Raw genomic sequence first — 27,696 nt, 5'->3', positions numbered from 1 at the left:
GACGGACGCCTTTGGTTCACGCCTGCTCTTGCGCCGGTGAAGAGGAGGGGAGAGGAGGAAGAGCGCTGGCAAAGGGGTCAAGAGGAGCCCGGCCTTTGGCAGAGAACCGGCCCGGCACCGGGAAGACGTGGCAGCCTGGGACCCCGTGCCCGGCTGACCGAGGGGCTCCAGCGCACTTTGCCAGTGCCCCCCCAGCATAGGACGGCGGTGAGGGCCAGGATGAGCAAAGCCACGTTTGCCACAGACGGTCCAGCAGTGACTACACTGCCTGACCTTGGCACTTTCATTAATTAGCAGGTTTCTTTCTCCCTGGAGAAACGAGGGCAGCACTTGGCAGTGCCACAGGGCCCAGCAGCAGCCAAAACAACCCCACACACCCTCACCCTCCACACCGGGGAGCCACGACACCCCGTGTTCCACTTGGGTGCTGCACACCAAGGACTTAAGGCCAGGAAGGAAGCACCCACCACCACCCCTTGCTTGGCACCTAAACACCCATTTTTAACCCCAAAGTACCATCACAGCTTCCTTGGGAATAAGAGGCAGGAGCTCCAGCTCAGGTCCCCCTTGCCACCCTCCCCAGCGCACACAAAGCCCCCAAGTGGGTTTTACTGCAGCTCTTTTTATATCGTTTTTTTTTTTTATTATTTTCCTTACACAATGATGTGTTGTTGGGCATTACAATTTCTCAACTTTAGGATGACTTACAAATTTTGGTTTCCTACCGTCATGTGAGAACATTAAGGCAACGTACAAAAATCTTACATAAATTAAACAATGCGTAAATTTACAGGTGTCAATGCAAAGTTTCAGCAACTCAAGTTGAGCAACTTCAGCCCCGTGATGTCGACTTGGATACGGGTGGGGAGGAGAATGAAGAACTGGTTCGTAAGGCTCGGATGCGATATGTTTTCCCAACCTTGCTAGAACGGCAGCGACAGAAGTGAATTCTCGATGGACTCCTACCAGCCTCTACAGGAAATCTGGAATACTCCACACTGGATGTACGGCAAGTCTGACTCCAAATACCCTGTACACACCGGTCCCGGCCCGGGGCGCGGGGAGGCGGGCCACTGTCAGTGTAGCGAGCTGCGGGAGCCCCGGTCAGGCATGGGCTCTCCTCCGCGGCGAGGTGCCAGGCCGGCCCCGCGGCCGGGAGCGGATCTGTACAGGGTATTTCGCTCAGGTGTACACCGAGGGAACAGTTAACTCGAATAACAAGGTCAAATCAAAGTGACAGCTCGACCATCCAGTGCTGACATGTGTCTAACATCAGGTACAGACTTTCCAAGGGCAAGTTTCTTTTGAAAGAAGGCTTATTCCAGTTTTATGAGGCTAGCATGAGGTGTATAGATTTGCCTGGGCAAACATATACTAGTGAGACAACTCATGCAGCAGGCGCAGCGCGCCTGCCAGCAGTCCGTTTAGAAGCATTTACGGTGGACGATGGATGGGCCAGACTCATCGTACTCCTGCTTGCTGATCCACATCTGCTGGAAGGTGGATAGCGAGGCCAGGATGGAGCCGCCGATCCAGACCGAGTATTTGCGCTCAGGGGGAGCGATGATCTGCAAGAGGAGAGGAGCAGCAGCGGTCAGAGCGGCCCAGCCTTCTCCCACCTCTCTCCCCCACCACCAGCCTGCAGCCTCATCTTGCCATTTCTTACCTTGATCTTCATCGTGCTGGGCGCCAGGGCTGTGATCTCCTTCTGCATCCTGTCAGCGATGCCAGGGTACATGGTGGTGCCACCGGACAAGACCGTGTTGGCATACAGGTCCTTCCTGATGTCCACGTCACACTTCATGATGGAGTTGAAAGTGGTCTCGTGAATGCCGCAGGACTCCATGCCTGGGGAGAAGAGTTGCAGGCTCGTTAGTACCCAACGCAGCACCTCGTTTGGGTCACGCCAACCCCACACTGCGGAGGCAACCCTGGCAGTTACCACCCTGGCCCACACCTACCCAGGAAGGAGGGCTGGAAGAGAGCTTCTGGACACCTGAACCTCTCGTTGCCGATGGTGATCACCTGGCCATCGGGCAGCTCATAGCTCTTCTCCAGGGAGGAAGAAGAGGCAGCGGTGGCCATCTCCTGCTCGAAGTCCAGGGCAACGTAGCAGAGCTTTTCCTTTATGTCACGGACAATTTCCCTTTCGGCTGTGGTGGTGAAGCTGTAGCCTCTTTCTGTCAGGATCTTCATGAGGTAGTCTGTCAGGTCACGGCCAGCCAAGTCCAGGCGCAGGATGGCGTGGGGCAGAGCATAACCCTCGTAGATGGGCACGGTGTGGGTGACACCGTCCCCAGAGTCCATAACAATACCAGTGGTACGACCAGAGGCATACAGGGACAGCACAGCCTGGATAGCCACGTACATGGCTGGAGTGTTGAAGGTCTCAAACATGATCTGGAAGGAAGGGGAGGGGTGGGGAAGAAAAAAATAAATCAATTAGCACCAAGTCATGAGCTGGGTCACTTGCACCCACATTAGAACACACATGCTGACATGCAAAAAAAAAAAAAAAAAACCAAAACCCAAAACGGTGTGTGAAGGAAAAAGCAAAGAGTGCAGGCAGAAAACACAAACAAAAGAAACCTGAGGCGTCAAGGAAGAAATGCCAGGAGTACAGAACCCTGAAAATGTCGGGAGAGAGAAAAAAAAAAAACCAAACTCAGGTTTAAGATGCCATAACAAAAGCAGGTTTGTGAGCAAGATGAGAGTGAGGGGTGGCCACCGGGCAAGCGACAGTACCTGCGTCATCTTCTCTCTGTTGGCCTTGGGGTTCAGGGGAGCCTCTGTGAGCAGCACAGGGTGCTCCTCGGGAGCCACGCGCAGCTCGTTGTAGAAGGTGTGGTGCCAGATTTTCTCCATGTCATCCCAGTTGGTGACGATGCCGTGCTCGATGGGGTACTTCAGGGTGAGGATCCCTCTCTTGCTCTGGGCCTCGTCCCCCACGTAACTGTCCTTCTGCCCCATGCCCACCATCACGCCCTGCAAAGCCAAAGCTGAGTCAGCGCCCGCCCGCCGGCAGCGCCGCCCCGGTCCGCCCTGCCCTGCCCTCCCCTCCCTCCTCCTCCTCTTCTTCTTCTTCCTCCCGCCTACCTGGTGCCGGGGGCGCCCGACGATGGAGGGAAAAACGGCGCGGGGGGCGTCGTCCCCGGCGAAACCGGCCTTACACATCCCGGAGCCGTTGTCGATGACGAGGGCGGCGATCTCCTCTTCCATGGCGGAGGCTCTGCGGGGCGGGACGGGTCAGCGAACCCGGGAGGCCGCGCTGGCGGCGGGCCCGGACACCCCCCCCCCCCCCCCCCCCCCCAACTCCTCCGCCCCGGCGGGACGGACCCCTCCCCTTCCCCCCCCCCCCGCTCGCCGTTTGAATCTCCCGCGCCCTGACGTCACCCGCCGCCGCCACCAATCGCGCCGCGCCCCCCCCACTGCACCCTGTTCAAGCGGGCGACACCATTCCAACAACGCGAGAGGGGGGGAAGCATAGACACGATACGGCCACATCTCGCCCCAGCCAAGAGCCCCCCCCCCCATTATTCCCCCCCCCCCCCCCCGGGGGACTGTAGAAGGGGGCGGCAGGGGCGCGGGCCACGCCCCGTGGCCGCCGGTGCCGCGGGGCCGGTGCCGGTACCTGTGCGGGGGAGGCTGCTCTCGGCGCTGGGGAAGATGGTGCCGCCTGGTCCGCTGCCGCCGGCTGAGTGAGACCGTCCGGCTCCCAGCCCCGCGCTTTTATACCCGGGGGGGCGACGGCCCCGCCCGCCCGGCCGAGAACATCGCCATATATGGAGATCTTTCAGAAACAGGCGTTCTCATTGGCTAGCGCCGTCCCGGCCACGTGGGGTGGCTGCCGGGCTGCCCCCGCCCCCCCCCCCCCAAGCTGCACCCCGGAACCTGCATGGGGCGATAGTTGGGGGGGGGGGGGCGGCGACCCCCCGGACCCGGTGGGGACCCCCGGCCGCGCACCCCCCCCCCCCCGCCCCATGCCCCCGAGCACCGGGCATCCCCCCCCCGCGGCACCCGGTTCCCCTCCGGTAGCGCCGGGGGCCTGGCCGGGCCTGGCCCTGCACCCCGAAGGTGGCACCGCGCCCCCCCCCCAACCCCAAACTCCCCCCCCCCGCACCACCACACCCCCCACCCCCACCCCCGCCCCCCGGGCAGCACGTGCAGAGCCCTCAGGCAGCACGTGCGCCCCTCGGGCAGCACGTGCACCCCACCCACTCCGTGGGCACCCCACCGACCCGCAGCAATAGCCGTAACCCCCCCCCCCTGCCCAGTGGCAGCACCGGGCACCCCTCGGGGCAGCACCTGTACCCCCCCACACACCCCCCCCACCTGCTGCACCTGCACCCCACCGGCGGCACCGGGCACCCCTCGGGCAGCGCTCTGCACCCCGGCTCACACCCCCCCCCCAGCTGCACCCCCAAACTCCGGCAGCTCCGGCCCCCCCCCCTCCCCAAGAGCCCCATCACACCCCCGTCGGTAACACCTACGGCACGTCCATCCCCCGGCTATAAGCACCCCCCAAACGTCGGCACCCATAGGCAGGCCGTGCCCCCGGTGCGCCCTATGGACGGCACCCCGGCACCCCGGCAGTGCCGGCCCACCCGCGGCACCGCACAGCCAGCGCCGGGCACCCCAAAAAACTCTGCCTCGGCTCCGCCGCGCGCCCGCTGACGGTGCTGACACCCCACCGACGGTGCTGTGCATCCCACCCTGCCTGGGGTCGGCATCTCCCACGGGCACCCCCCGGCTGCACCGCCCCACCCAGAGCATCTCCCCACCAGCCCGGCTGGCACCCCGGCTCCGGCAACCTCCGCGGCCCCCCGCCAGCCCGGGGCCCTCCTTGTGTCTGAGCCCCCCCTCTGCTTCATCAGGGGGTGTCACGGGCTGCGCACCCCACACTGCTGCTGGGTGTCACGGGCACGGCTCACACCAGCGCACCGTGCCGGAGAGCTGTGTGCCGTGCCGGAGATCCCTGCACCGTGCCAGGTAGCCATGCACCATGGCAGGTACCCACGCACCACGTCAGGTAGCCACACGCTACGCCAGAGACCCACGGACCGTGCCGGCAGCCCACGTGCCCGCCGCGCAGCGCGGCTCCCGTGCCCCCGGCCCCTCCGCGCCGGCTGGGCGCGTGGAGGTGGCGGCTGCCGGCCTTGCCATCACCGGCGCCTGTGCCAGGAGCAGCCGGCGGTGGAAACTCGCCGTCTTCCGAGGGATTCCCAGCACCGCTCGGGGACGGAAAGCCGCACGCTCGGGCCTTCCCCGGCAGGCCCCGGTGCTGCCGGCGGCTGAGCCTGGACGAGCGTCGCAGAGGGGTGTCAGCGGCGCAGCGGCAGCAAAAAGGGGGTGCCAGGGTGCCGGGGCAGGGTGGTGCCGGCGCTGGGTGGGTGGCAGAGGGTCGGGGGGGTCCCACACGGGTCCCAGCACGGCTCGAGGGGTCTCACGTCCCCATGGCAGCGCCAAGCGGCCGGCCTGGCCCAGCGTCCCGGCTGGGTGCCGGCACCTCGGGCTGGGGGGTCTGGCTCGGGGGGGGGGCTGCGCAGGTGACAGCCCCATCGCGGGGTGCGAGGACCGGCTGGACCCCCCCCCCGGTGTGGCTCCCCGGTGCCCCGTGAGTCAGGGACCCCCCACCCCGGGGCCACGGACACCGGGGGGGGGGGTGTGTGCTCCCGGGGAGGAGACACCGGGGGACGATGCTGCAGGGATGGGCGATACCGGGGGGGGGGGCTCCGGGGCGATGCCGGGTCCCAGCCCCGGTGCTTCCTCCTGCCCAAACAAGGCAGCCCCGGCGCCCGGTGAGTAAGGGCCGGGCAGGGCCGGGGCGGTCCCGGGCTGGGGGGGGGGGACACGACCCGCGATGCGGGGCGGGCGCAGGCAGCGCGTCCCGGCCGTATTAGGAGCGATCGGGCCGGTGACAGCGGGACGCCCGGCCCCGACACCGCCCCGGGGACCTTCGGCCGGGCCGGGGGGGGGGAAGGAGGAGGAGGAGGAGGAGGAGGAGGAGGAAGGCGCCCCGCCCCTCCCCGCGGTGATGCGGGTGGGTGTCGCCTGTGCGCAGCCTCCGTCGCCGTGGTGACTCGCAGTCACCGTCCCCTCCCGTCGCCGGGTGTTGGCGCGGGGGGGGGGGGTCTGTGTGTGTGTGTGTGTGTGATGGGGTCCCCAGGGGATGGGGCCGGGCACAGCACCCCGACCCTGACACCCCCCCACCCCGTTCCCCAGCTCCAGCCCAAACCCCTGCCCCGACCCCCTGGGCTGTTGGGGCACGGACGAGCCCCCCCCCCCGCCGCCGCCCCAAACCCCCCCCATCCGTCAGCCCCACACCAGGGTCAGCACCACGCCGGGGAGCCCAGCACCCCCCATCCCTCCTGGGAAGGGTGTTGGATGGAAACCAGGGTGGGGGGCACCCACCCCGGCTCCCTGCGATGCTTGGGCGGGAGGGGCTGTCATGAGCATGCCGGGTCTCAGCAGCCGCCCCCCCCCCCCCCCCCCCGCACTGCGGAGCGGGGCTGGGAATGGTGTGGGGAGGGGTCCGGCTGTCCCCAGGCTGGGGGGCTGCAGGGACAGGCTGCGGCTGTGGGGCAGGGCCCAGGCAGGCCCCCCCCCCCCCCGATGGGAATCTGACCCCCACCGGGGAGGGCTGGGGGGGGGGGCCAACACGTATAAATACAGCTCCCGGCTGCTCTGCCAGGCAGGTGCCGGCGTGCACCCGCCGAGAGCCAGCACTGCTGCCCTGCCAGACCCGGGGGCTGCCCACGACCCCCCCCAGCCCCCCAGAGCCCCCCAGCCCCTGCAAGACCCTGACCCACTTATCCCCCCCCCCAGCCCGAAAGCCGACCCGTATCTGTTTCGGCGAGGGTCAGTTACATCGTGCCAGGCAGCGCAGCCACGGCTCGGGTAACTCAGCGGCTGGGGGGCCGCGGCACCCCCCCGGCACGGTAAGAGAGAGCCCGGCCATGAAAAAGTCATGAGGCAACCAATCCCCGGGACCTATTTTCGGGAACAATAACTGGGTGCCGCGCTGACACCGGAGCCGCGGGGCCGGGGAGAAGGCGGCAGTGGGAGCCATCGCGGCCGGGGCCTCAGCGTGGCACAGCGGCATCACCGGTGCACAACCAGTCGCCGGCACAGGGGCTGGCACCGGGTGTCTGAGCACTTTGGGGTGGAGGCAATGGCAGAGCCCGGTGCCAGCGCGGGCAGAGCTCGTCCCTGCCAGTCCCCAGGAGCCTGCGGTGGAGCGTGGCCGAGGCCGGGGGTCCCTGCGGCTGTGCCTGCCCCGGCCGGGGGGTCCCATCTGGGCTGGGGGCAAGATGCCTGCAGGGCAGGAGCGGGGACTGTCCCCTGCACCCCTGTCCCCTCCTGTCCCCCGCCAAGGCAGCACACCCACGCCGCTGTCACGAGCTTCAGGCGGTCTCAGCCCCGTGGCGCTGGAGGACCCCACGCCCTGGGTGACGGGGGGTCCCAGCCATCACCCAGTGGGTCAGGGTGGGGGTGCGGACGTGACCCCGATACACAGCTGCAGGAGGGATTTGGGGCCACAGGACAGATGGAGGCCAAGGGCCCCAAAGCAGGATAAAAGGTTTAAACTAATCAAAATGCCTGGCTAATTGGTAAGGCGCTTAGGGGCTGGCCGGGAGGCGGCGCGGCTGGGGGTGACCTGCTGCTGAATCAGAGGGGCCGGTAACCTTAGCCCGCCGGGAACGGATACGCCGTCCCGCGCCCGGATCGGGTTCCCACCCAAGTTTTCCACCCGCGGCTCCGCGGCAGGACGGGCGAGAGCCGGGGCCGCGGTGACGGACGGTGGCTTGGCCGCGCACCCCGAGGAGCCGGCCGGGGGCTGCCGCAGTGCCCCCTCGCCCGGGGTCTCGGTGAAAGCCCCGCTGCCACCCCGGGTGCCCGCCGCAATCTGGCTGGACTCAGTAATCCTACCTGCGGCTAATTAAAAGGGGTACAGCCCCCAGCCCACCCCCGGTGCCCCCCTGCCGTGCCGTGCCGAGCCATCCTGTGGGGCCAGTGCGGCAGCGGCACCGGGGCAGCGCAGACGTCCCCGCGGGTGCAGCCGGCCGGCCCCGCCGCGACGCCCGGGCTCGATAGGGCCGGGGAGCCCCCGCCGGCCCCCCGGGGGCCGCCCCACGCCGGCGGAAGATGCCAACGAATGGGATCCACCAGGTCCTGAAGATCCAGTTCGGGCTGATCAACTGCGAGAGCCGGTACCTGACGGCGGAGAGCTTCGGCTACAAGGTGAACGCCTCGGCGCCCAGCCTGAAGCGCAAGCAGATCTGGACGCTGGAGCAGGATGAAGCCGACAGCTCCGTCGTCTTCCTCAAGAGCCACCTGGGCCGGTACCTGGGTGCCGACAAGGACGGGAAGGTGCGGTGCGAGGCCGAGCAGCCGGGTCGGGATGAACGCTTCAGCATCATCACCCAGTCGGACGGGCGCTGGGCGCTGCAGTCGGCCCCGCACCGGCGTTTCTTCGGCGGCCGGGAGGATCGGCTCTCCTGCTTCGCCCCCAGCGTGACGGAGGGCGAGCTCTGGACCGTGCACTTGGCCATGCACCCCCAGGCCAACCTGCTGAGCGTCAGCCGCCGCCGCTACGCCCACCTCAGCGCCCACGAGGACGAAATCGCCACCGACAGCAACCTGCCCTGGGGGGTGGACGCCCTCATCACCCTCTGCTTCCAGGACAAGAAGTACAGCCTGCGCACTGCCGACGAGCGCTACCTGCGCTGCGACGGCACGCTGGTGCCCGAGCCCGGCGTCCGCACCGGTTACACCCTCGAGTTCAAGGCGGGCAAGTTGGCTTTCAAGGACTGCGACGGCAAATACCTGGCACCCACGGGGCCCACCGGCACCCTCAAATCCGGCCGCAGCTCCAAGCCGGGCAAAGACGAACTCTTTGACCTGGAGGAGAGCCATCCCCAGGTGGTCTTCACGGCGGCCAACGGCAGATACGTCTCCATCCGGCAGGGTAAGGGCTGCCCGCGCCCCGCTGCCTGCTCCCTGCCTGCCTCGGGAGCCACGGCTGTCCCAAGGGGATTCCCGGGGATCGGCTCAGCCGAAAGCACCCGCAGCCGTGAAGGGCTCTGTGGGAGCTCCCCTGGGACCCCCGCCACGGGAGGAGACCCTACAATAACAACAAAGGGGAGGCTGCGGCCAGTGGGGTCGGGGTGGGAGCAGCAGTGGGGCTGTGCAGGGCTCCGTGGGCGTGCACGGGGGTTTGTGTGTGTGTATACACACGCGTGTGTGTGTGAACAGGGCTCCATGGGTGTGCGTGGGTGGGGGGGGGGTGTGTATACACATGTATGCGTGTGTGAACAGGGCTCCGTGGGCGTGCACGGGAGGGTTGTGTGTATGCACGTGTGTGTGTGAACAGGGCTCCATGGGTGTGCACGGGGTGTGTGTATACACACACGTGCATATAAGCCGGGCTCCGTGCAGTGCATGCGTTTGCGTGCGCAGCCCACGCATGTTTGTGCACGGACAACGCTGCGCGCGCACGCGCGTGCACAGCTCTGTGCAGCCCATACGTGTGCGCGCGTGTACAGGGCTCTTCCCAGCGTGGCGCGCGCACACGCGTTTCCGTGTGCACGGCTCTGCAGTGCTGCGTGCGTGTACACACGCGTAGGGCTCTGCTCGGCGCCGCGGGCACACGCGTGTGCAGGGCTCCGCGCAGCCGTGGAGGTACATGCGTGTGTTTGCACACACAGCTACGCGCGTGTCCTCCCCTGGCACGGGGCTGAGCCCGGCAGCCCCGGGCAGGCAGCTGCAGGCAGGAGGGGGTGGGCAGAGCTGTGCCCCCGCAGCCAGACCTTGCAACAGGGAGCCGTGCATGGGCCGTTGGATGGGACCACGGCCTCCGGAGCCCGTGGGGGTCCCCAAGGGGCCCCGCTCGCCCGGGCAGCGGTGGCCGTGCCATGCCCCTGGCTGCCCTGCCGTCCCTGCGGGCACCGGGAGTGCGCCTGCCCCTGTGCCAAGCAGCTTAGGGCCGGGTGACGGTGGCGGGCGGGCTATAAATAGGGGGGTTGTGCACCGTGGCACTAACCAGATGGACACAGCAGCAATCAGATTAATCAGCCCAATTAGCACGATTGTTCGCAGAAGGATTTACCGCTGCCGGGGAGGGGCCAGGGGAGGGAAAGCGCAGCTGCGGCTCATCGGCACACGTGGCCGGCACCGACGGTCGCTCCCGCCCGCAGGCGTCAACGTCTCGGCGAACCAGGACGAGGAGCTGAACCACGAGACCTTCCAGCTCCAGATCGACCGCGACACCAACAAGTGCAGCCTGCACACCAACACCGGCAGCTACTGGACCCTCGTGGCCCATGGGGGCATCCAGGCCGTGGCCACCGAAGTGTGAGTGGGGCCATGCCGCGGCGTGGGGCTTCGGGGGGGGGCTGGGGAAGGGGGTTGGGGGAGACAGGCTGCCCCAGCTCACGCTCACCGTCTGCCACCAGCGCTGCCAACACCATGTTCGACATCGAGTGGCGCGGGCGGCGGGTGGCCCTGCGTGCCAGCAACGGCCGGTACGTCTGCACCAAGAAGAACGGGCAACTGGCGGCCGTCAGCGACACTGTGGGTAAGTGCCGGGGGTGGGTGGGGGGGGTCCCAGTGTTGCCCTCCCCACCCCAGTCCGGGGTGCTCAGGGCCGGGCTCCCGCACAGGGGAGGACGAGGAGTTCACCCTGAAGCTGATCAACCGCCCGATGCTGGTGCTGCGGGGCGAGCACGGCTTCGTCTGCTACCACCGTGGCTCCAACCTGCTCGATTCCAACCGCTCCGTCTACGACGTCTTCCACATCAGCTTTAGTGACGGCGCCTACCAGATCCAAGGTGGGTGATGGAGCGGGGGGCTACTGGGGTGGGGGGCTACCGGGAGTCCAGCCAGACCCAGCTGACTGCCCCCGGGGACTCTCCGCAGGCCAGGGGGGCAAGTTCTGGTACGTGGCGAGCAGCGGGTCGGTGTGCAGTGATGGGGAACTCTCCGAGGATTTCTTCTTCGAGTTCCGGGAGCGGGGACGCATGGCCATCAAAGGGAAGAACGGCCGGTACCTGCGCGGGGACCCGGCCGGCACCCTGCGGGCTGACAGCGAGTCCGTGCTGCGGGCCACGCTCTGGGAATACTGACCTGCCTGGCACCGGCAGGCATCCCCCGCCGCGGCATCCCCCAGCCCGCCTCACTCCCAGGCTGGCCGGGGACGCTAGTTCGTTCCCAGGCAAAGGATGGCGGTGGAGCCGGCGCTGGCACCAGCCACGGCAGCTGTGTCCCTGACCCCCTCGACTCACGGCATTAAAGTCAGTCTGGACCACACCGGGGCATCGCTTCATCTTCCTTCCCCTCCTGCAGTGCCCAGGATCCACCCCCGTCCCCCTCCCCATGCCCAGCCCGGCGCCCATAACCCCAGATGGAGACTGGTGCGCCGTGGGATCCCCCCCCCCCAACCGCCATGGCACCCCGGCCCTGCCGCTGCTCTGGGACGCAGGGACCCCCCAGGGTGACGCAGGCAGAGCTGCCAGGCGGTGGTCGCAGGGTCCGGGGGTGCCGCAGGGGCAGCTGGCAATGGGGCTTGGCCAAGCAAACCCGCTGTGGGCAGGACCCCGAGGGGCTGCGCAGGGAGCTGGAGCCCGGAGGGGCTGGGATGCCCATGGACCCTCTGCCAGGCTGGAGGAGCCTGGCAAGAGGGCTGGGGGGGGGTGGGCAACGGTGGCAGCCCCCCCGGGAGCTGGCAGGGCCCTGCTGGGAGATGGAAAGGAAAAGAGACGGGCACTCGCTGAGCGGCACGATCGTTTTCATGGCAGACGACAGATTTACAGACACTGGAGCGGTGCGGGGAAGGACTGGGCCAAAACACGCTGCACCACCACAGAAATACAAGATCATTTATAGAAACAACGGGGGAGTGGAAAACCCCCTCCCCTGCCCAGCAGAAAACGGGGCTCCCCCGGGCGGGCGCCCGCTGGGCACCCTGGCACAGCACCCTGTTTGTCCTGATCCTGAAAGGCAAGGCGGCACGGGGGCACAGCCCACAGCCGGCATGGCACGGCGGCCGCCGGGAGAGCACTAAACTACCACGGCTAGAACGATCCACAAGACAGCACGACCCCGGGGGCTGCCCGCCGGCGTGGCCGGGCCGGGGGGCGGCAGGGTCAGGCCGGGCCAGCCCAGAAGCCCCCGCTCTGCCGCCGGAACCCCACGACCCTCCGGTGCTGCCGACAACACGACCACGAAAACACGCACACACACACACACACACCCCCCCCAACCCGGACCACCGCCGCGGCCTCCCTGCCCTCGCCACCAGCCCTCCCACCCGGGCCCGCTCCTCCTCTGGCGGGGGGTCTCTCCCCACCGCTGGCCCGGTGGGCACCCACCCCGGCCGGCGGGGCTCGGGGTCCCCGGGGCGCGCTGGCCACCCCCCTGGCTCACAGGAGAACAAGGCTGGGGTTGCGCAGCTGCCTGTAGACGTGCAGGAGCTTCTCTGCCGTCGCGTCTCCCTCCTCGCCGAGGGGCGGCCGGTCGCGTAGGGTCTGCGCTTCCTTCAGCAGCATCTGCGCAAGGGAGACGGAGCTTGAGAGACGCACATCGGTTCGGGGCTGTGGCGGGGGGGGGGGGGGGTGTGTGTCCCCAACGGTGTGGACCCCATGGGGAGGGGACCGGGGTACGGCAGGTCCTCACCTCGTGGTTGGCCTGGATCTGGCGCAGGTACTGCATGCGGAGGTCGGGGGGGCCCGAGCCCTGCGCCGCCTGCTCCAGCACCAGCGCCTGCGGGGAGCGGAGAGCTCTGCCGGGATGGGCGCCGAGAGAGAGCCGGCTGCGGCAGCACCCAGCCCCGGGGAGCCCCGACCACGGCACCGGGCAGGAGGCATTTCTCCACCTGGCAGCCGCGCTTCCCTGCTCTCCCCAGGCCTCGTGCCGGTGCCGAAACACCTCCGGGAAGGCTGCCAGCCCCCACGTGCCGCGGGGGCCCCCGCTCCGTTTAGCTGCCAAACTGACTGGGGCCCGTTCCTGGGGCAGAGAGCAGACACCTCTCCCAGGGCTCCATGGCCCAAACGCCCAGAGCTGAGGCTTGGGGCTCAGGAAGGGAGCGGGGTCCGCCACGGTCCCGCTCCCCAGCCACGCCGGGCTGGTCTGCCACACGGTGGTGCCAGAGAAACCCTCCCGGCGCGCCCAGCTGAGCCCCCAGGCTTTGGCCCCAGGCCTTTGGCTTGCTTAGGGATCCCCCTGTCCCCCCGCCCAGGGCCACGTCTGCCGGGGTCAGTGGCACAACCCCGCGGCGGCGGCCGAGCGTACCTGGATGCGCCGGATGACGGCGTGGTGCATCCTGCACATGTCGGCCAGGGACGGGCTCTCCATCAGGATTTCCACGGCCTGGATGGGACCCGCTGGGCTGAGGTCGTTCATGGCCACCTGGGACAGCGAGCACATGCTCGCTGCAATCATCGCTGGGCAGGGGAGGGGGCGAGGCAGCCCCAGGACCCCTCCCCATGGGCACAGGGCTCCCCAAGAGGCTCTCCTCCCCCAGCCCTACTCCCTGCACCCCCTCCCAACCCGTTTGCTCTGCAGTCTGCTACGGGCAAACACAGGAGAGATGCTGCCAGCCCAGCTGGGCACATCAGACCCCTTCCCAGCCCCTCCAAGGGGCATTTGCCCCCGGCCCGGCCCCGGCGGCCATCAGCTCACATCCACACCTTCAGCCTTGGCTGGGAACGGCAGCTGAGGCACATACCGCAGCCAGGAGAGCGGCCGCCGGTCTTGCCCAGTGCTGCTGGGGGCAAGTGGATGCCCGTTTGCTGCTGGGGGTGAGTGGATGCCCGTTCCCTGACGAGGCGCAGGCTGCCACCCCAGCGGATTTAATCCAGCAGGCTTAGCCCAAGCAGAATTAACACTGTCACTAATCACACTGGCGATATTAGATCTCTCAAGTGTGAATCAACCTGAGCCAGGTCATTGCCAGCATACAGTCGGCTGGGCCCCTCGGCACAGGGTCAACCAGCCGCAGCAGAAGAGCTGGGCAGCAATTAGTATTTTCCCCTTTTCGCTTAGAGGGGGGTTTTCACATTAAAGGGGGACGAGCTGCAGCAGATCAGATTTACACCCTGAATCCAGCTGCGTTTTCGCCTCACTTTGCAGAGCCAGCAAAGTGCAGCCGGCCAAAGGAGCAGGGAAAGCCCATTTCTTCCAGAGCTGAACCCGATACCAGGTCGGGGCACAGCAAGTGCCCAGGGCTACTACATCTCAGCAGGGCTGGGCAAGAGATGGCCACGAACGGGAGCCACACCACTCCAGTGGAAAGGCAGTGGCAAAGACAAGGATCCTGCAGGCCAGCGAAAGGATGGTGAGGGGACATCTGCCCTCACAAAGCCAGCCTGCTGTGCAGGAACACAGCAGCAACCCACTGCCCTGCCTGGCAGGGAAATGAGAACATCTGGGGGACACATACTCGCCCGGAGAGGGAGGGAAGTGGCCACAGCCTTTGAAAAGTGCCGGGTTGGGAGAAGGGAGACTGGCAACGCAGCCTGTCCAGCCCAGCACACAAGCCCCAGCCCCACAGCATAGCAGCCAGCAGGCTCCCAGGCGCCTGGACCCACAGATGACAGCCTGGGGTCAGCACGGCAAGAGCATACATCACCCAGCTCTCTGGCACGAGTGAGGGGCTGCGGGACGGAGCCAGCTTCATGGGATGGGGGCGCAGGGAATTTCTCTGCGGGGCTAACCCATTCCTTGCCTCTCGGACAAGCAGCTGCACCTCGCCTCCATCCGGCGCTGCGCCGCGCACCGATGCCACCTCCCTGCTGCTCAGCGCCTCGGCCCCAGCGTTCTCAGCCAGCAGCCAGCGCAGCGTGGCACAGCTCAGCGAGACATCTGGGGATGAAAGGAGAGAAAGCAGAGCTTGTTACGCTGCTGAATGCCCTCCCTGCGGCTCAGCAGCCCTGCTCAGTCCGGAGCGATGCAGCCAGCGCAGGAGGGAGCGGCGTGTGCCTGGTGCAGCCCCTGTGAGGCCAAGACTGATGCAGGGGCTGTTCCCCTTCCCGCTGAGACAAACTGAGCTTGGTCATGTAACTGCCACGGCATCCACGTGTCAGCCCACGAGCAGACAAGTGCTGAGGGGGTGACTGCACGGGGTCACGCAGCCCTCCTCGCCCAAGGAAGGGGCTGGTGACCATCCCAGCCTGCATGCACAGGCTGTGACAGTGCCATCCCGGCCTCTCCTGGGATGGCCACAAGCTGGGATGCAAGCGCCTCTGCCCAAGGAGATACCCCAGGAGCTCCTGTGATGCTCCTCTCCCGGGACCCACCTGAGTCAGAGGTTTTCAGCGCATTTTTCAGCAGCTCCGAGGACACCCTGATGGACGCTGCCGAGGGGGGCAGGTTTCCGTCTCCCGAGGTGTGCGGCAGCTCGCTGGCTTTCACCCCCTCAGGCTCAGTCTGCTCCTGGGATACTTTGAGGAAGGTCTCCACAGGGTCTGGGGGGGCAGGGGGCGCGGCTGCTGGTGGGGAGGCATCTGGCCCGGGGGGGCTGCTCTCGAAACGGAGGCACTGGAGCATGTCAATGGTGCATTCGCTGAGGGGCAGGCAGATCCCCTCTCTGTCTGGGGAGAGGATGGGTGAGTCGTCGGGCAGGAGGTCGTCCAGGGCCTCGGAGGAGTCGGAGCCGCTGCCCAAAATATCCCGTAAACTGTAGTAGAGGGCACAGGAGATGGTCAGAGGCAGGTCCAGCTTGGTGTCTGCAGCAGAGCCGAGGGGCAGCGTCAGCTCCCTCTTGTTCCCAGGGAGGAGCTGGTCTATGGGGAAGGTGAAGGTGGTGGCAGAATCCACGGACTCCTCCTCTAAGGCACAGGGGCTGGCCAGGAGCTGAACACAGAGGGTCCAGCCCTCCTCCAGGCTGTACTCGCTGCAGTTCTCCAGCAGACAGGAGATGGTGACGGTATCTTGGAGCAGGAGGCAGCTCCAGTTGGCAGTGACAGTGCAAGCAATGGGCTTCTGGCCTTCTTGGCTGGACAGCAAAGCCGCGCTCACGTTCATCACCTGGTTCAGGCTGGCCAGGGCTCGGTTCTTCTGGTCCACTGCCTTCTTCAGGAAGGAAACTCTGCAAGGACAAAGCATCGGCGCTGAAATAGTAGGAGGGATGGCAGCCGGGATGGTGGGTCAGCGATGAGAGCACGGCAGAGGCCAGTGCCAAAGGCTGCTGCACAAATGGTGCTGCGCTGCCGCGGCAGACGAGCCGAGCAGCCCCTGGCACAAGCCCGGTGCCATGAGCCACCCCAGGAACCCCCCCCGGCTCCTTCTCCAGGGCAGTGCCGGATCCACGCTGCCTGCAGGACCGCTCTGCCCACGAGCCCCCATCAGCTGAGCTGACCCTGAAGAGCGGCTCCGGCCAGCCAGACCCCAGGAATCCCCCTGCAAAGAAAGGGGGGACTCACCCGCATCCCCTCCCCACACACAGACGGCCGCGGAGGCCGGAGGCACGTGCCTGCCCTGCCTGTTACTGCCGACTTGGCAAGCATGGCGGGGCGTCTGGGAGCGCCTGGCACCCTGCCTCTCCCACCTTCTGCCGCCGAGGCTGTAAACACCAGCCTGCCCGCAGCGCCGGAGCCAGCTGCACCCAGGGGAGGGGGGCAGCCGGCGGGGCTGCCCTTAAACACTATTTTTAGCCTATTGAGGTCAGGGGGGTTTCCCAACCAGTCTCCTGCGCTCTGGAAAGGTAAATGTTGGAGCAGTTACTGACGGAGACCTCACGGCCAATGCACAAAAACCCAGCTTGGTGCCCATAAACCCGGCAGCTCGTGGAGTAAGAGCAGCCCTGCCCTTTACCTCTCCGATGTGTTGCCTATCCCGGACAGCAGCTCCTTAATCCTCCGGCCAGCCTCAGCGGGTGTCAGCCCCACGTCGGTGTCCTCGGGGCTGCATAAGCCGCAGGTCATGAGGCGGCCTTTGGCAGACAAGGCCAGCAGCTCCGATTCACCTGTGGGCAGAGATGGGGACAGATCAGGCAACGAGGGGCAGCAGTGGGGGGGCCGGGAAGGCAGCTGGGGCTTCCCCGATGGCTGGGGGGCGTGGATGCAAGGGGACGGGGGAGCACAGGATGGCACTGCCTGCCCCAAGACAGCGGGAGCCAGAGGTATCGCCTCCATCTGTAGAGGGGTACGACGGAGACAGGACACGGACCACGACAGCACACCCACCTCGCACGCAGCTCCCCGAGAAGGGGCCGCCCCCCCCGAAGGGAAATGCAACCCCCTCATGCCTGTCCTGTCCCCGCAGCTCCTGCTCACCGACAGCCCCGCCGCCCCAGCCATGCTTCCCAGAGCTGGCCACCCCCAAGCCAAGGCCAGAAGCCGCTGGGGGAGGCACCGGGGGGGGGCCGCAGCACCCTGGGAGACAGCGCTGCCATGCAGAGTCCCCAGCAGCGAGACGCATGCAGCTCCACGGGCAGCAAGCGGGGCCGGGCGCAGGCAGGACTGCCTGCCTTGCTCTCGCCTGGACGCCCCAGGAGCCTCTCCTCGCTCGCCTGCCTGTTCTGGCCCCGTTTGCTCCTCATGTTGCCCCATGCAAGGGGCTCAGCTACGGTTGCGAGATGCTCTCCCCCCCATCTAGGCCCTCTGCTCCATTCCTCCACTCCCAAGGGTGAGCACCGCACCTTGCTGTGCGCCCAGGCCGTGATCAGGCACCGCACACTGCCCTCGCTGGGGGGGGGGGGCGGATAATTAGCACCCAAGCTGTGGGGCTGGAGCGCGCTGTGCATGCAGGCTCCGAGCGGCCACGCAGAAGCCCCCGGTCCAGATAGTGGCATGCCTGGAACCCCCTTTCTGAAGCGAGCCTCATCCCAGCTCGTTCGGGGCTCCCCGCAGGCTGCCCTCCGTGCGGGGAGCCCGAGGGGACAGGCAGGGCTGGTGCCAGCGCCCCGTGGGAACCTGCGCGGACCGGCCGCCTCCTGCGACGCCGAGCAGAGAGGAACCACGAACGGGCAGGGAAGAGCCGGAGCTGCCAGCACGCCTCGCGTTCAGCCCGAGTCGGCATGCTCGACAGAAACGACTTACAAAAACGAGGGGAGTCAACAAGAACGGATGGAGGACGGAGCCCAATCTGGACCGTAAGGAGGGGTGGAGACGTACGGGCCGGAATAGGCAGCTATCCTGCCCCGCTCCACCCCAAGACCCAGCGCACGCCCCGCTGCCGGCAGTACCTTCTGATGCCCGAGAAGACAAGGAAAGAGCCACAACGCTACAGATACTTAAACTGGCCGGAGACAGGACGGGAGGCAGGACGCCGGTGCAGCTCTCCGCGTCCTCGGGGTCGGAGGAATCGCCGACCCAGTCCAGGTCGACGGCGGAGATGTCCGAGTGCGTGCTGTAATACATCCGGCTGCCGCTGCTGCAGGCGGCGCAGAGAATGGGCCCGCGCAAGTAGTACTCCCTGAGCTCCGGCACCGTCGCCTCCTCCCTCTGATCCGCCTTGACGGCCACCATCTTCCCGTAGTGGCCCACGGCCACCACGCAGTCACAGCCAGTGTCTCCGAAGAGCTGCTCATCCTCGGCATCCTCTGCCGCCCTCCGCTCTGTTCTCAAGGCCCCGATGAAGACGATGGGCTCTTCCAAATGATGGAGGATCTTCACGGGGGGGTCTGGGTTCGAAACATCATGGCAGCCATCGACAGCCGTTGAAGAGCTGAGGGCCTTCAGCGGTACGGAGCAGAGCTGTCCATCCGGGAAGCCACAGAGGATCATAGGAGACTCCAGCATAGCAGCGTCGATCCCGAAGAGCAGGCTGAAGAGGGGTTCTTCCAGCACAAAGCCCCCCGAGCACCACAGCCCCTCCCCGGACCCCACAGTGCCTGGGGAGGATGCGCAGCACAGGACGGGGAGGAAGCGGGAGGGCGGGCTGTCCCCCTCGTCACCGGGCTGGGGGCTGGGGCAGAAGCCCACCTCGCTGACCTGCCGGTACGGGGGACTCTCTTGGTCGGGGTGTGGAAGCTCGTGCAGTTTCATCCACCATTTGCCGTGAACCTGGGACAAGGTGATGACGAAGTTGTTGAGCAGAGTGAACATGCACAGGCTGGAGTCTGGGAAGATGCAGGCATCCGAGTCCACAGGGAAGACGCCGGAAGGGCAATTGCTTTCTTGGCCGTCGCCATCCGTCTGCTCCATTAACCTTCAAGCAAACAGGGAAGAGCTCTCAGCCAAGCCGTGGGGTGAAGCCAGCGCTTCCCTTGGCCGCCTCTTACCCTGGCCCTCGGAAACAAGCTCCCCGCAGCACAGCTTTTAGCATCTGCTGCAAGAGCGGCGATCCAGAGAGAGCCAGAGCTTCAAACCGCCTAACGTTTCCCATGCCTGCGGGAGGATGGGCAGGGAGAAGGCAGCGGCGGAAGCCCAACACATCACCCCAGCCGCGAGAAGCAGCCCCAGGACTCCAGGACTAACGGCACGGGACTGGCTCGCGTCCCCGGCGGTGACAGCCAGCTCACCTGCTCTGCTGGTCCAGGGAGACGCAGTAAATGCCGCTGTGGGCACAGAGAATGTAGAGCTGCCGGGGCTGGGGCAGCAGCTCCACGTGCCACACCTGGTCAGGGCACCGGTACACGGCCTGGGTGGGAAAGCAGAAAAAAAGTCATCTTTCTATGAAACCCAGAAGGGCAGTGGGGATGGGGTGGCTCGCTGCAGGTGCAAGTGCCGAGGGACCCACGGTGCCCAGGCTGCCAGGCCGGGCAGAGCCCTGCTCACCCGTGCCGGGTAAAGAAAGAAACCACTCGCTGGACAACGCTCCCTCCCGGGCAACCCTGACGCAACTGTGAATTAAAGCCGTTATTTCCTGCAAACGCAGATTACAAGCAATTTCCAGGACTAAATCTATCCCTGGGCAGCACTGCAGCTTGCGGACCCAGCTGGGCTTTCCTGGGAGAGGGGCAGCCGCCCTCAGTGAAGGGCGGCAGGGTGTCGGGAGAAGGGCTGCAGGTAACAAGGCACCGCATCGCTCACACTCCCCGAGGGGAAGGAAAATAGCGACCAGAAAGCCAGTACGTGCTCTACTTTCCTGAGAAGGAGTGCAGTGTAGGAGGCAAATCCTGACATTACAGCGCTGGCTTTCTTAGAAATGATAATAGGAACAAATTAAAAAAAGAAGCTGTGTATAACTCAACACGACGACTGCTGTTAGTCACAGCAAAGACAATAGTGAAACCCTTTGTAGGTGAGAAATGAAAGAGATGTCACTTCGCTTGGGGAGGGAAAAAAGCCTTTCTAGTTTAATTAAATGTTTGTCTCTCAAGTTTAGGAGAGGGGCCAGACGGCAGCACCCCCCACCCCCAGAAGGGGCCTTGGAGCCAGGTAAGGGGGTCTGGGGTGGCTCATGAAGTTCGTTTGTGGATGGGGGGGACACCGATGGAGGGATCCCAGCCCTAGACTGGGCGACCGATGACAGGGAACACGAATGGCGTCTCCACCACCTTCGCCCTGTCCCAGCACACCGGCCCCCAACCCCAGAGCACCCTCCCAGCACGGGGGGCTTGGGGTGAAGCCCCCCACCCCAGCCTCAGCCCCACCAGTCCGCTCACCTTCAGCACCTTCCCCTCCTGGTCGTAGACGTAGACGAACTCGCTGCCGTTGGAGAGGTAGATCTCGTTCTCGTGGCACAGCACCCGGGGCTTGCCCGCTACCAGCCCCCCCACCGGGCAGCAGAAACCGGCCAGGTAATCCACCCTGTGGCCCACCTGCGCCATGGTGCCGGGAGGGGCGCGGTGCCAGCCTGGGGGTGCGGGGATGGGGGTCAGCGCTGGGAGGGGGGGTGGTGGGGGGGGGTGTCACCCACGCTCCAGCCGGCACTGAAGGGGAAGGGGATGGGGTCCCTCTGTGAGGACACCCCCCCCCCCCCCAGAAGGCCACTGACAGCCCCAGGAGTGCGGTGATCCAGCCCCACAGCCCCCCCCCCGACTGAGCCCCACAGCCCCCCCCCCCGCAGGTCCAGACCCATGCCCACCTCCCCCATACCACAGGCCTAGACCCCCCCGCCCCACAAGCCCCCCTCAAACATCAACCCCAGTCCCCCAGCCCCCCCAGCCCCCACTCCAAGCCCCCCAGCCTCAGCCCCACAGCCCCCACCACCGGCCCCAGCCCCCCCCAACCCTCCATCCCTCCCCACACCTCAGTTTGTCCCCCCCCCCCCAGCCCCCCATCGCCTCCCGGTGGGGTTGCGGGTACCGGGCGGGGGGCGCGGGCGGCTCCGCTTTACGGCTGCGCGGCGGCCGCCGCCGCAATGGGCGGGGAGTTTGCGACAGGCCGTAAAGCCGTGATGGGCGGGCCTGGGCCGGTCCGTCCACCCCCCCGGGGTCGGTACCGGAGGAGGAGGAGGGGGGGGGGATGAAGGTGAAGCCCCCACCTCGGGGGCGCAGAGAGGAGCGAGGCGATGCTGGCGACAGCGGCTTTATTAATGGCGAACGGGGGGGGGGGGGGGCAGAGGCCTGCCCCACAGCATGGGCCTGACCCACAGCCGCCCCCCCCCCCCCCCCCGCGGGTGGGGGCACGACCCAGCCGCTGGGATGGACCCCCACCCCGGGCTTGGCTGAGGCTCCTTAAGCTGATGTCGTGTGTGTCATCGTCGTCGTCGTCGTCGTCCCCAAGTGCCGATGCTGGGGTGCGGGGGTGGCTACTGCGGGGTGTCGGGGGGCCTGCGGGCCGGCTGGGGTAGCCCCCGCTGGCGTGGGGGGGCTCCGGGGCCTCGGGCCCGGCTCAGCTGGTCGACGAAGGCTTCCACCTCGGCGAAGCGTGCCGACAGCCGCCCCAGCTGCTCCTTCAGGGAGCTGAAGTCCCGGTATAGATCGTCCAGGGCCCCCGACAGCGATCGGATCCTACCCCAGGATTGGGGGGGGGGGGGAGAGAGGTGAGGGGTGCGGGACCCCCACCGATCATCCTCCCACCCCCGGAGGGGCATCGCCGGGCCCCCCGCGGCCCCCTCACCTCCCATAGTCGGGGAGCACGTTCTGGTGGTCGAAGAGCAGCAGGTTCCTCATCTGGGAGGTGATGGCGAACTTCCAGTTGTCCAGGACCAGCGTCAGGTTGGCGCAGCCCTTCGCCGGCACCCTCGCGGCTACGGGGGCCGGAGGGGACGAGTTGACCGGGACGGGACCCCCGAGCGGCCTCGGGAGCCCGGCCGTGGGCAGGACCCCCACCCCAGCACCCCTCCGGCCCCGCAGCTGGGGGCAGCTGCCCGCCGTCGGGCAGGGAAGCTCTGGCCCTGCCTGTACCCGAGCGCCGGCAGCCCCTGCCCGGCAGGGAGGGGGTCCCGTGTAGCGGGGGATTACCATCTGCTCCGTCATCCCACGCCGCCGGCTGCTGCTTCGGCTTGGCGGCAGAGCCCAGAGCCGCGAGGAGCAGGAGGGGAAGAAGTCGCGACATGGCGCTGCCAGGGGAGAGCGCGGTGAGGAGGGCCCTGGCCAGCTCCCGGTGAGGGATCCGGGGCACCGCGTCCCCCAACAGCCCCGGGACGGGGACCCCGAGGCTGGGTGGCCGTGGGGCGTCGTGTCCCCGAGGGCCAGGCTGGGCACGTGGGTCCCGGTGTCACCGGAGCCCCTTCTGCCTCCTACCTGTGCTGAGGTCCCGGCCGGCGTGGACGAGGCAGCCGCTCGCCGGGCTCGGTTCCCCCGGCTCTGGCTCCGCACGGCTCCTGCCTTCCCTTTTCAACCCGCTGGTCTGGCGCGGGGCCCGGCCGCACGCGGCTCCGGCGCTGATTGCAAACAGACCGCCCGGCTGCGGCAGAGCCGCGGGCAGGGGACGGGGTGCCGACTGTCCGGTGATGGGGCACGGCGTTCCCCCCCCGTCCCGCCGGGAGAGAGCGGAGTGTCGCAGCCCCTAGGCAGGTAACAGAGCGCAGGAGGCATGGCGCTGGCTCTCGTTTCAGGTGCTTTTATTCAACGTTACTTGCAGACCCTGCACCTGGGTCAGTCCAGTCCAGGTACCGCACACCGCTGCAACCCCAAACACCAACAAACCAAGGGAAAAAGCAAACCGCAGCCCGCCGGCCCCGTGGCAGGGGCTGCGTGGCCGCTCCGCTAACGCTGGTGGGACGAAGGCCTTCGGCAGAGCCTGGGCAAGCGCTTGGCCGGCAGCAGCAAGGGGCGGGGGAGGCCGTCAGGCTCGGGAGTGCCAGGGGTCTCTGCCACGCTGCCTGCCCCGAGAAGGCAGGGGCAATGCCATCCTGGCGCAGGATGGGGCCTCACGCCCTCCCTCCTACGATGAAGGCACGGGGCAGCGCTGGAACCGGTGCCCCAGGGATTTAACGAAGGCCCAAACCCACAGCGCCGGGGCAGGGCGTCTCCAGGGTGGGGCAGGGGGTCAGAGGCCCTGCAAGGGGAGGGCCGAGCCCCCAGGACACCCCAAATATCTGCCTGCCCCCTCCCCAGCCTCACCAGTGCTTGGCCCCCAGCACCCTGGCACGGGGCAGCCCCCAGCTGGGGTCTAAAGGGGAAAGAGAGCAGCAAGAGCCCGGCCTGACCCTCAGCTCCGGCCCCGCACTGGGGAGGATGCGCTCAGAAGGGATGCCGGCACAGGGGAAGGTGCCAGCTGCGGGGGTCTGTCTCCCTCGCCAAGCCACGGTATGCGGGAGGCGAGGCGGGTGCCCGAGTTACGTGGTTCCCCCCGCACGGCCTCGCTCCGGAGGAGGGGACGAGCTGCTGCCCAAGGTGCCTCGCACCTTCCCCGGGAGCTGAACCGCTCTCTGTGGGGTGAGGTGGCACACGGGCCGGCGGGGGGAACGGGACAGCCCTCCTGCAGCCCCCGCAGCGAACCAGCAGGACACGGGGGTTCGCCCAGCCGGCAGCCGTGCCAGCCCCAGCATGCACAGCCGGGTGCCGAAACATCTCCGCCGCACGAGAGGGAGCGAGCGCGGCTCGGTCCTGTGCGTGCCGCGGGAGCGGTGCCAAGCCGAGAGCTGGCACATGCCCACCCCTTGCCCGGTGCCAAGCGGCGCCGGGGGGGGGGCCAGTCCTGCTCCGGGAGCACTGCCAGCGCACGGGGCCCAGCCTGGCAGAGCTGCCGTCTGGCCCAGCGCTGTTAACAGTCGTCTGCTCGCTCTCACCTCGGCCGTTTAGTGCGAAAGCTGTCGGTACCTGGGCACCCAAGGCTGGTGGCAGCCACCCACGCGGGCAGGGAAAGGGGAGCAAAGCTGCGGGCAGGGAGATGCCAAAGCCTCCCCGTCACCTCTGCTATGCTGGAAGGCTGCTTCGGGCAGGCAAGCAGGCAGGGAGGGAGGTGTCCCAGCTGGCCACAGAGCCCCCAGCGCTCACCCAGGAGCAGGCTAGGACAGCAGCTGGGGATGGTGGGGAAGACAGCCCGGCCCCACTGGGCGAAGGCTGAGGTTAAGCGTTGGTTTTCCAGGCCGGGGACCGGTGTCAAGATAAAGCCAGGGCGCCCGGCTCCTGCTGCGACTATGGGGCTGCCCCTGAAAGGGAGCGAGTAGCAGCTGGGGAGGGCTGGAGCCACCCCCTGCCCGGCTCCGCACCCCGGGGGAGGGGGCTGATGGGGGGAAGCAGAAGGGAGGACAGGGAAGGGACAAGCACCACTCCTGCTGTTCGGGGGTTTGCTCTGTATTGGAGTCTGCCGCTGCGCTGGCATGGCTAGGTCCGGGGCAGGCTGCACATCTCGCAGTGGTCTGTGCCCGGCTGGTTCATGAAGGTGCAGTGCTGGCAGGCCCACATGGCCGCCGACACGGCGTGTGTCGAGCCGCCCATGGCACCGTACTCCTGTAGTCCTGAGATCTGGACACCGACTGTGCCTGCAAGAGAAAGAGCCCAGTCAGAGCAGGGGGGAAGCGCTGGGAACAGGCAGGTCCCCTGCCTAAACCCAGAACAAGTTTCCCATCCCAACCCAGGCGAGAACCTCCCTGCCGAAATGCTGCCCTCGGCCCCAAGGCTGGCACCCGGTGGAGGCTCCCAGGTGGTGGCAGATCTCAGCACCCCACAGCTGAGCACTGCTGATCCCGCGGTGCAGCCCCAAAGCCCAGCCCTGCTTGGTGCAGCGGGGACTGCTCAGGACCAAGGAACAGCTTTGCTCGGGACCAAAGAACAGCTTTCCTCCCACCCGACTCTCCAGCAGCCTCCACGATGGCTTGAGAGCAGCACTGCGCAGCCACCGGCTGGCTCGGCCCAGCCCTGGCCCAAGGGACCCCTTCCCAGAGGGACCCCCTTTCTTACTGCAGAGCTGCTCAATGGTGGCCCACTGCTCTGATTTTTTCCAGGTCTGTGCGAGCTCCTCATTCTTGGTCCTCACGGCTTCCAGCAACAAGCTGATGCTGTCCTGGAATTCGTTAAGAGGGAAATCAGCGCTGGACACTCCTCCGGCACCTAGGCTGGGGCTGTGACCAGGGAAGTGCCTCCCTGCCCTCCTCCACCAGCCACAGCAAGGCAGAACTGTGAGTCTGAGCTGCTGCCCCTTTGAGGTGAGGTTCTCGGGCAAGGAGCAAGACGCAGTTTGTCCCTTCTGCTCTCCCCAGCATTCAGACATAGCCCTAGGACCCAAACACTTCCCTTTCCTCTGCGAGGAGGAGGTTATCCCCTAACCAGGCTGCAGTCGACCACCGCACTCCCCGATGCAGGAAAGTGTGCCAGCGCTGCGGGCTGAGCCTGACTCCCGGGGGTGCAAACCCGCTGTGCCGGAGTGTGCCGGCACCCATCCCCGGCCACGCACACAGCCCCGGCCTGATCTCCAGCTGCCCAGGGTCAGCCTGGCTGCCCTGCACATGCGCAGTCCTCGGCGCCCTTGAAGCCTCTGGCAAACATGTGGCCCTTTTCGCTGGTGTGCTGCTTACACTGGGAAGGTCCAGCAGTGCAGATGTGAACTGGGGTCCTGGGCATCCACCAAGCTCCCAGTGCCCAGCCAAGAGTGGCAGAGCTGCACAGCCAGGAAGTCGTTGGCCTCACCGAGATTTGGGGGCTCTGATCTTGTTATCATTACAACAGGAATTTCTGATTCTGAGATATTTTTTTAAAAATGTTTCCAGCTCTCAGAGCCGCAGCCAAGTTGGCTCTGTCCGGTCTGTGACCGTGCTAACAATCACCACCCCCTCACTGCTCTGAGCAGCGTGTTGAGACTATTGGTCTACTTGGGGGCTTTGGTTTGACTTTTTAAACCTTCTACCAGCAGCTCAGCCTGGAAGAAGAGGCGTTGGGCCAGCTGCATGGCCTGCCTGCACAGGTACCCAGCTGGGGGGACATGCCTGGGGGTGGCAGGCTGGGTCGGTCACCTCCACGCATGTAGGTGACACCCCAGGAGGAGCTCAGGGCCCTGGGGACGACGACACTGACGTGACCCTTTCCTCCCCATTACGTACCCGCAGAGGCATGACCTCGTTCGTGACCAGGAAGAGGAGCAGATGGAAATCGGAAATGATGTCTAGGAAAATGGAGGAAGTATTTTGGGACAGGTACGTGGCCAAGCTGTGGAAGTCCTAGAGAGAGGGGAAAGTAATAAAGAGAAGTCACTTCTCCCCCATGTGGTAACTTTATTTTCTATTCGAATCAACTAACAAACACTATAACATTCTTGTCTCTTCTGGGCATTGGCTGCAATGTGCAGAGACCCTCCCGAAATCAGATCCCAGGCTGGCTCACTGAGTTGCAGCTAACTCCAGAGAACCCCCAGAGAAAAGGATCTTTGGGTCCTCACTAGCTCTCCTATCTGAGCACTTGAACAACCCCAGCACATAGAGAGTGGATCTCAGACACAAAAGATGCTGAACAGAGGCCAGTCAGCTCAGCTCAAAGCCCAGTCCCTAAGGAAAAGAGGCAGGTGAGGACAAAGCAGCCCCTTCTTCCCCATCCTCTCCTCTTCCTCTGCTCTTGAACCCAGGGCGTCCTCAGAAATGAGGACCAAATCTGGCGCTGAACAGCCGACCTCTCCCACTCTGCCCACAGAGCCACAACGGGCAGAGACCCCTTTCCTGTGATGACTTCTGGAGGGAAGCCTTTGACATCTTTAGCACGGCCTCCTTAGAGAAACAAGCTGTTGCTGCTTTAAAGCAACTCGAGCCTTCTGTGTGCTGGCAACACCCAGCGAGTGCCTCGAGCTGTCCAGCAGCTGCCTCTGCTCAATGCTATGGGCCTCTTACAGTAAATGGCCTCTGTGCTTTAAAAATCTGTTCAGGAAGAGAAGTCAGTGCTCTCGGAGCTGGAGCAACAGACCCTAGTCTGGGAGAAGTGGGTCCTGTACTGTCACTGTGGGGCTGGAGCCCCCCGACCTCTTTGATGCTGTCTGGGAGGCATCAGCCCTGGCACAGAGTGAGGAGCCCTGGTCCCCATCACCGAGCAGGCAGGGAGCAAGGCGTCCAGCTGGCTGATTGGCATGCAGACACTGCTCCGTACAGGAAGGTGTTTGGCAAGCACTGGACTGAACCGCAACGGGGTGATTTAAGGGCACAATTGCAGCCGTCCCTTTGCAGATATTAGTAAGGGCAAGGGAGACAAACAACCTACCTGTATTAAACACAGCTTTGTTATGAATCACTCCTTACCTGAGTTTCTCCCAGCACATCGCGGTTCTCGATGGGGAATGGATTTTGAGAAATAGAAAAAGTGTAGACTGGATCCTTGGGGAAAGTTGTAGTAATCTAAAAATCCAAGAAAGGACGATCAGAGTGCTGACAGCAGGAGAGGCAAGTGGGATACGGGAAGCAAGGCTCCTGAGAGGTGACAGCAGCCACAGCTACGCATTAGAGCTC

General features: G+C 66.0%; 4 protein-coding genes across 6 annotated transcripts in view; 1 reads left to right on the top strand and 3 right to left on the bottom strand.

Annotated features, from left to right (window-relative positions):
• Positions 1 to 644: 644 nt before the first annotated feature.
• On the bottom strand, positions 645 to 3,758 carry ACTG1 (actin gamma 1). Its single transcript, XM_030012987.2, has 6 exons — positions 3,632 to 3,758; positions 3,097 to 3,229; positions 2,746 to 2,985; positions 1,962 to 2,400; positions 1,667 to 1,848; positions 645 to 1,568 (listed from the first exon to the last, which is right to left on the bottom strand). The coding sequence occupies exons 2-6, from the start codon at positions 3,217 to 3,219 to the stop codon at positions 1,425 to 1,427; spliced, it is 1,128 nt and encodes a 375-aa protein (XP_029868847.1). The 5' UTR covers positions 3,220 to 3,229; positions 3,632 to 3,758; the 3' UTR covers positions 645 to 1,424.
• Positions 3,759 to 7,612: 3,854 nt separating this feature from the next.
• FSCN2 (fascin actin-bundling protein 2, retinal) lies at positions 7,613 to 11,307 on the top strand. Its single transcript, XM_030012986.2, has 5 exons — positions 7,613 to 8,968; positions 10,197 to 10,353; positions 10,455 to 10,576; positions 10,662 to 10,829; positions 10,918 to 11,307. Exons 1-5 carry the CDS (start codon positions 8,146 to 8,148, stop codon positions 11,121 to 11,123), a joined length of 1,476 nt encoding a protein of 491 aa, XP_029868846.1. The 5' UTR covers positions 7,613 to 8,145; the 3' UTR covers positions 11,124 to 11,307.
• A 461-nt stretch (positions 11,308 to 11,768) lies between these two features.
• On the bottom strand, positions 11,769 to 21,299 carry FAAP100 (FA core complex associated protein 100). Of its 3 annotated transcripts, none has more exons than XM_030013882.2 (10): positions 21,189 to 21,299; positions 20,546 to 20,736; positions 19,460 to 19,578; positions 18,182 to 19,146; positions 16,810 to 16,960; positions 15,294 to 16,084; positions 14,723 to 14,859; positions 13,288 to 13,404; positions 12,673 to 12,759; positions 11,769 to 12,545 (listed from the first exon to the last, which is right to left on the bottom strand). In XM_030013882.2, the coding sequence occupies exons 2-10, from the start codon at positions 20,708 to 20,710 to the stop codon at positions 12,420 to 12,422; spliced, it is 2,658 nt and encodes an 885-aa protein (XP_029869742.1). In that variant the 5' UTR covers positions 20,711 to 20,736; positions 21,189 to 21,299; the 3' UTR covers positions 11,769 to 12,419. The 3 variants fall into 3 exon arrangements, with proteins under 3 accessions (XP_029869742.1, XP_029869743.1, XP_029869745.1); XM_030013883.2 differs by having other exon boundaries at positions 20,546 to 20,718; positions 21,188 to 21,229; XM_030013885.1 differs by lacking the exons at positions 11,769 to 12,545; positions 12,673 to 12,759 and having other exon boundaries at positions 13,290 to 13,404; positions 14,712 to 14,859.
• A 1,574-nt stretch (positions 21,300 to 22,873) lies between these two features.
• NPLOC4 (NPL4 homolog, ubiquitin recognition factor) overlaps positions 22,874 to 27,696 on the bottom strand; it is a 31,136-nt gene continuing 26,313 nt past the window's right edge. Inside the window, exons 14-17 of the mRNA XM_030013886.2 lie at positions 27,490 to 27,585; positions 26,311 to 26,427; positions 25,175 to 25,277; positions 22,874 to 24,756 (exon numbers count right to left, since the gene is read on the bottom strand). Of these exons, the coding sequence (XP_029869746.1) occupies positions 24,599 to 24,756; positions 25,175 to 25,277; positions 26,311 to 26,427; positions 27,490 to 27,585 (474 nt within the window). The 3' untranslated portion in view covers positions 22,874 to 24,598. The remainder of the gene's footprint in view (positions 24,757 to 25,174; positions 25,278 to 26,310; positions 26,428 to 27,489; positions 27,586 to 27,696) is intronic.

This window comes from Aquila chrysaetos, chromosome 5 (assembly GCF_900496995.4).
Source record: "Aquila chrysaetos chrysaetos chromosome 5, bAquChr1.4, whole genome shotgun sequence".
NCBI lineage: Eukaryota > Metazoa > Chordata > Aves > Accipitriformes > Accipitridae > Aquila > Aquila chrysaetos.
This window is presented reverse-complemented; position numbering and strand designations above follow the sequence as displayed.

What these genes read in the sequence shown, in the direction of transcription:
- FAAP100 (XM_030013882.2), bottom strand. Translation starts at nt 20,710, where the DNA reads ATGGCGCAGGTGGGCCACAGGGTGGATTACCTGGCCGGTTTCTGCTGC. An exon ending in TGCAGCTGCTTGTCCGAGAG is followed by an intron (nt 13,405 to 14,722) that starts GCAAGGAATGGG and finishes TCGCTGTCCCAG; the next exon opens with GTGGCCATGAACGACCTCAG. An exon ending in CCGTCATCCGGCGCATCCAG is followed by an intron (nt 12,760 to 13,287) that starts GTACGCTCGGCC and finishes CGCTCCCCGCAG; the next exon opens with GCGCTGGTGCTGGAGCAGGC.
- FSCN2 (XM_030012986.2), top strand. Translation starts at nt 8,146, where the DNA reads ATGCCAACGAATGGGATCCACCAGGTCCTGAAGATCCAGTTCGGGCTG. An exon ending in ATACGTCTCCATCCGGCAGG is followed by an intron (nt 8,969 to 10,196) that starts GTAAGGGCTGCC and finishes TCCCGCCCGCAG; the next exon opens with GCGTCAACGTCTCGGCGAAC. An exon ending in CAGGCCGTGGCCACCGAAGT is followed by an intron (nt 10,354 to 10,454) that starts GTGAGTGGGGCC and finishes GTCTGCCACCAG; the next exon opens with CGCTGCCAACACCATGTTCG.
- ACTG1 (XM_030012987.2), bottom strand. Translation starts at nt 3,219, where the DNA reads ATGGAAGAGGAGATCGCCGCCCTCGTCATCGACAACGGCTCCGGGATG. An exon ending in ACAGAGAGAAGATGACGCAG is followed by an intron (nt 2,401 to 2,745) that starts GTACTGTCGCTT and finishes CCTTCCTTCCAG; the next exon opens with ATCATGTTTGAGACCTTCAA. An exon ending in CCAGCACGATGAAGATCAAG is followed by an intron (nt 1,569 to 1,666) that starts GTAAGAAATGGC and finishes CTCCTCTTGCAG; the next exon opens with ATCATCGCTCCCCCTGAGCG.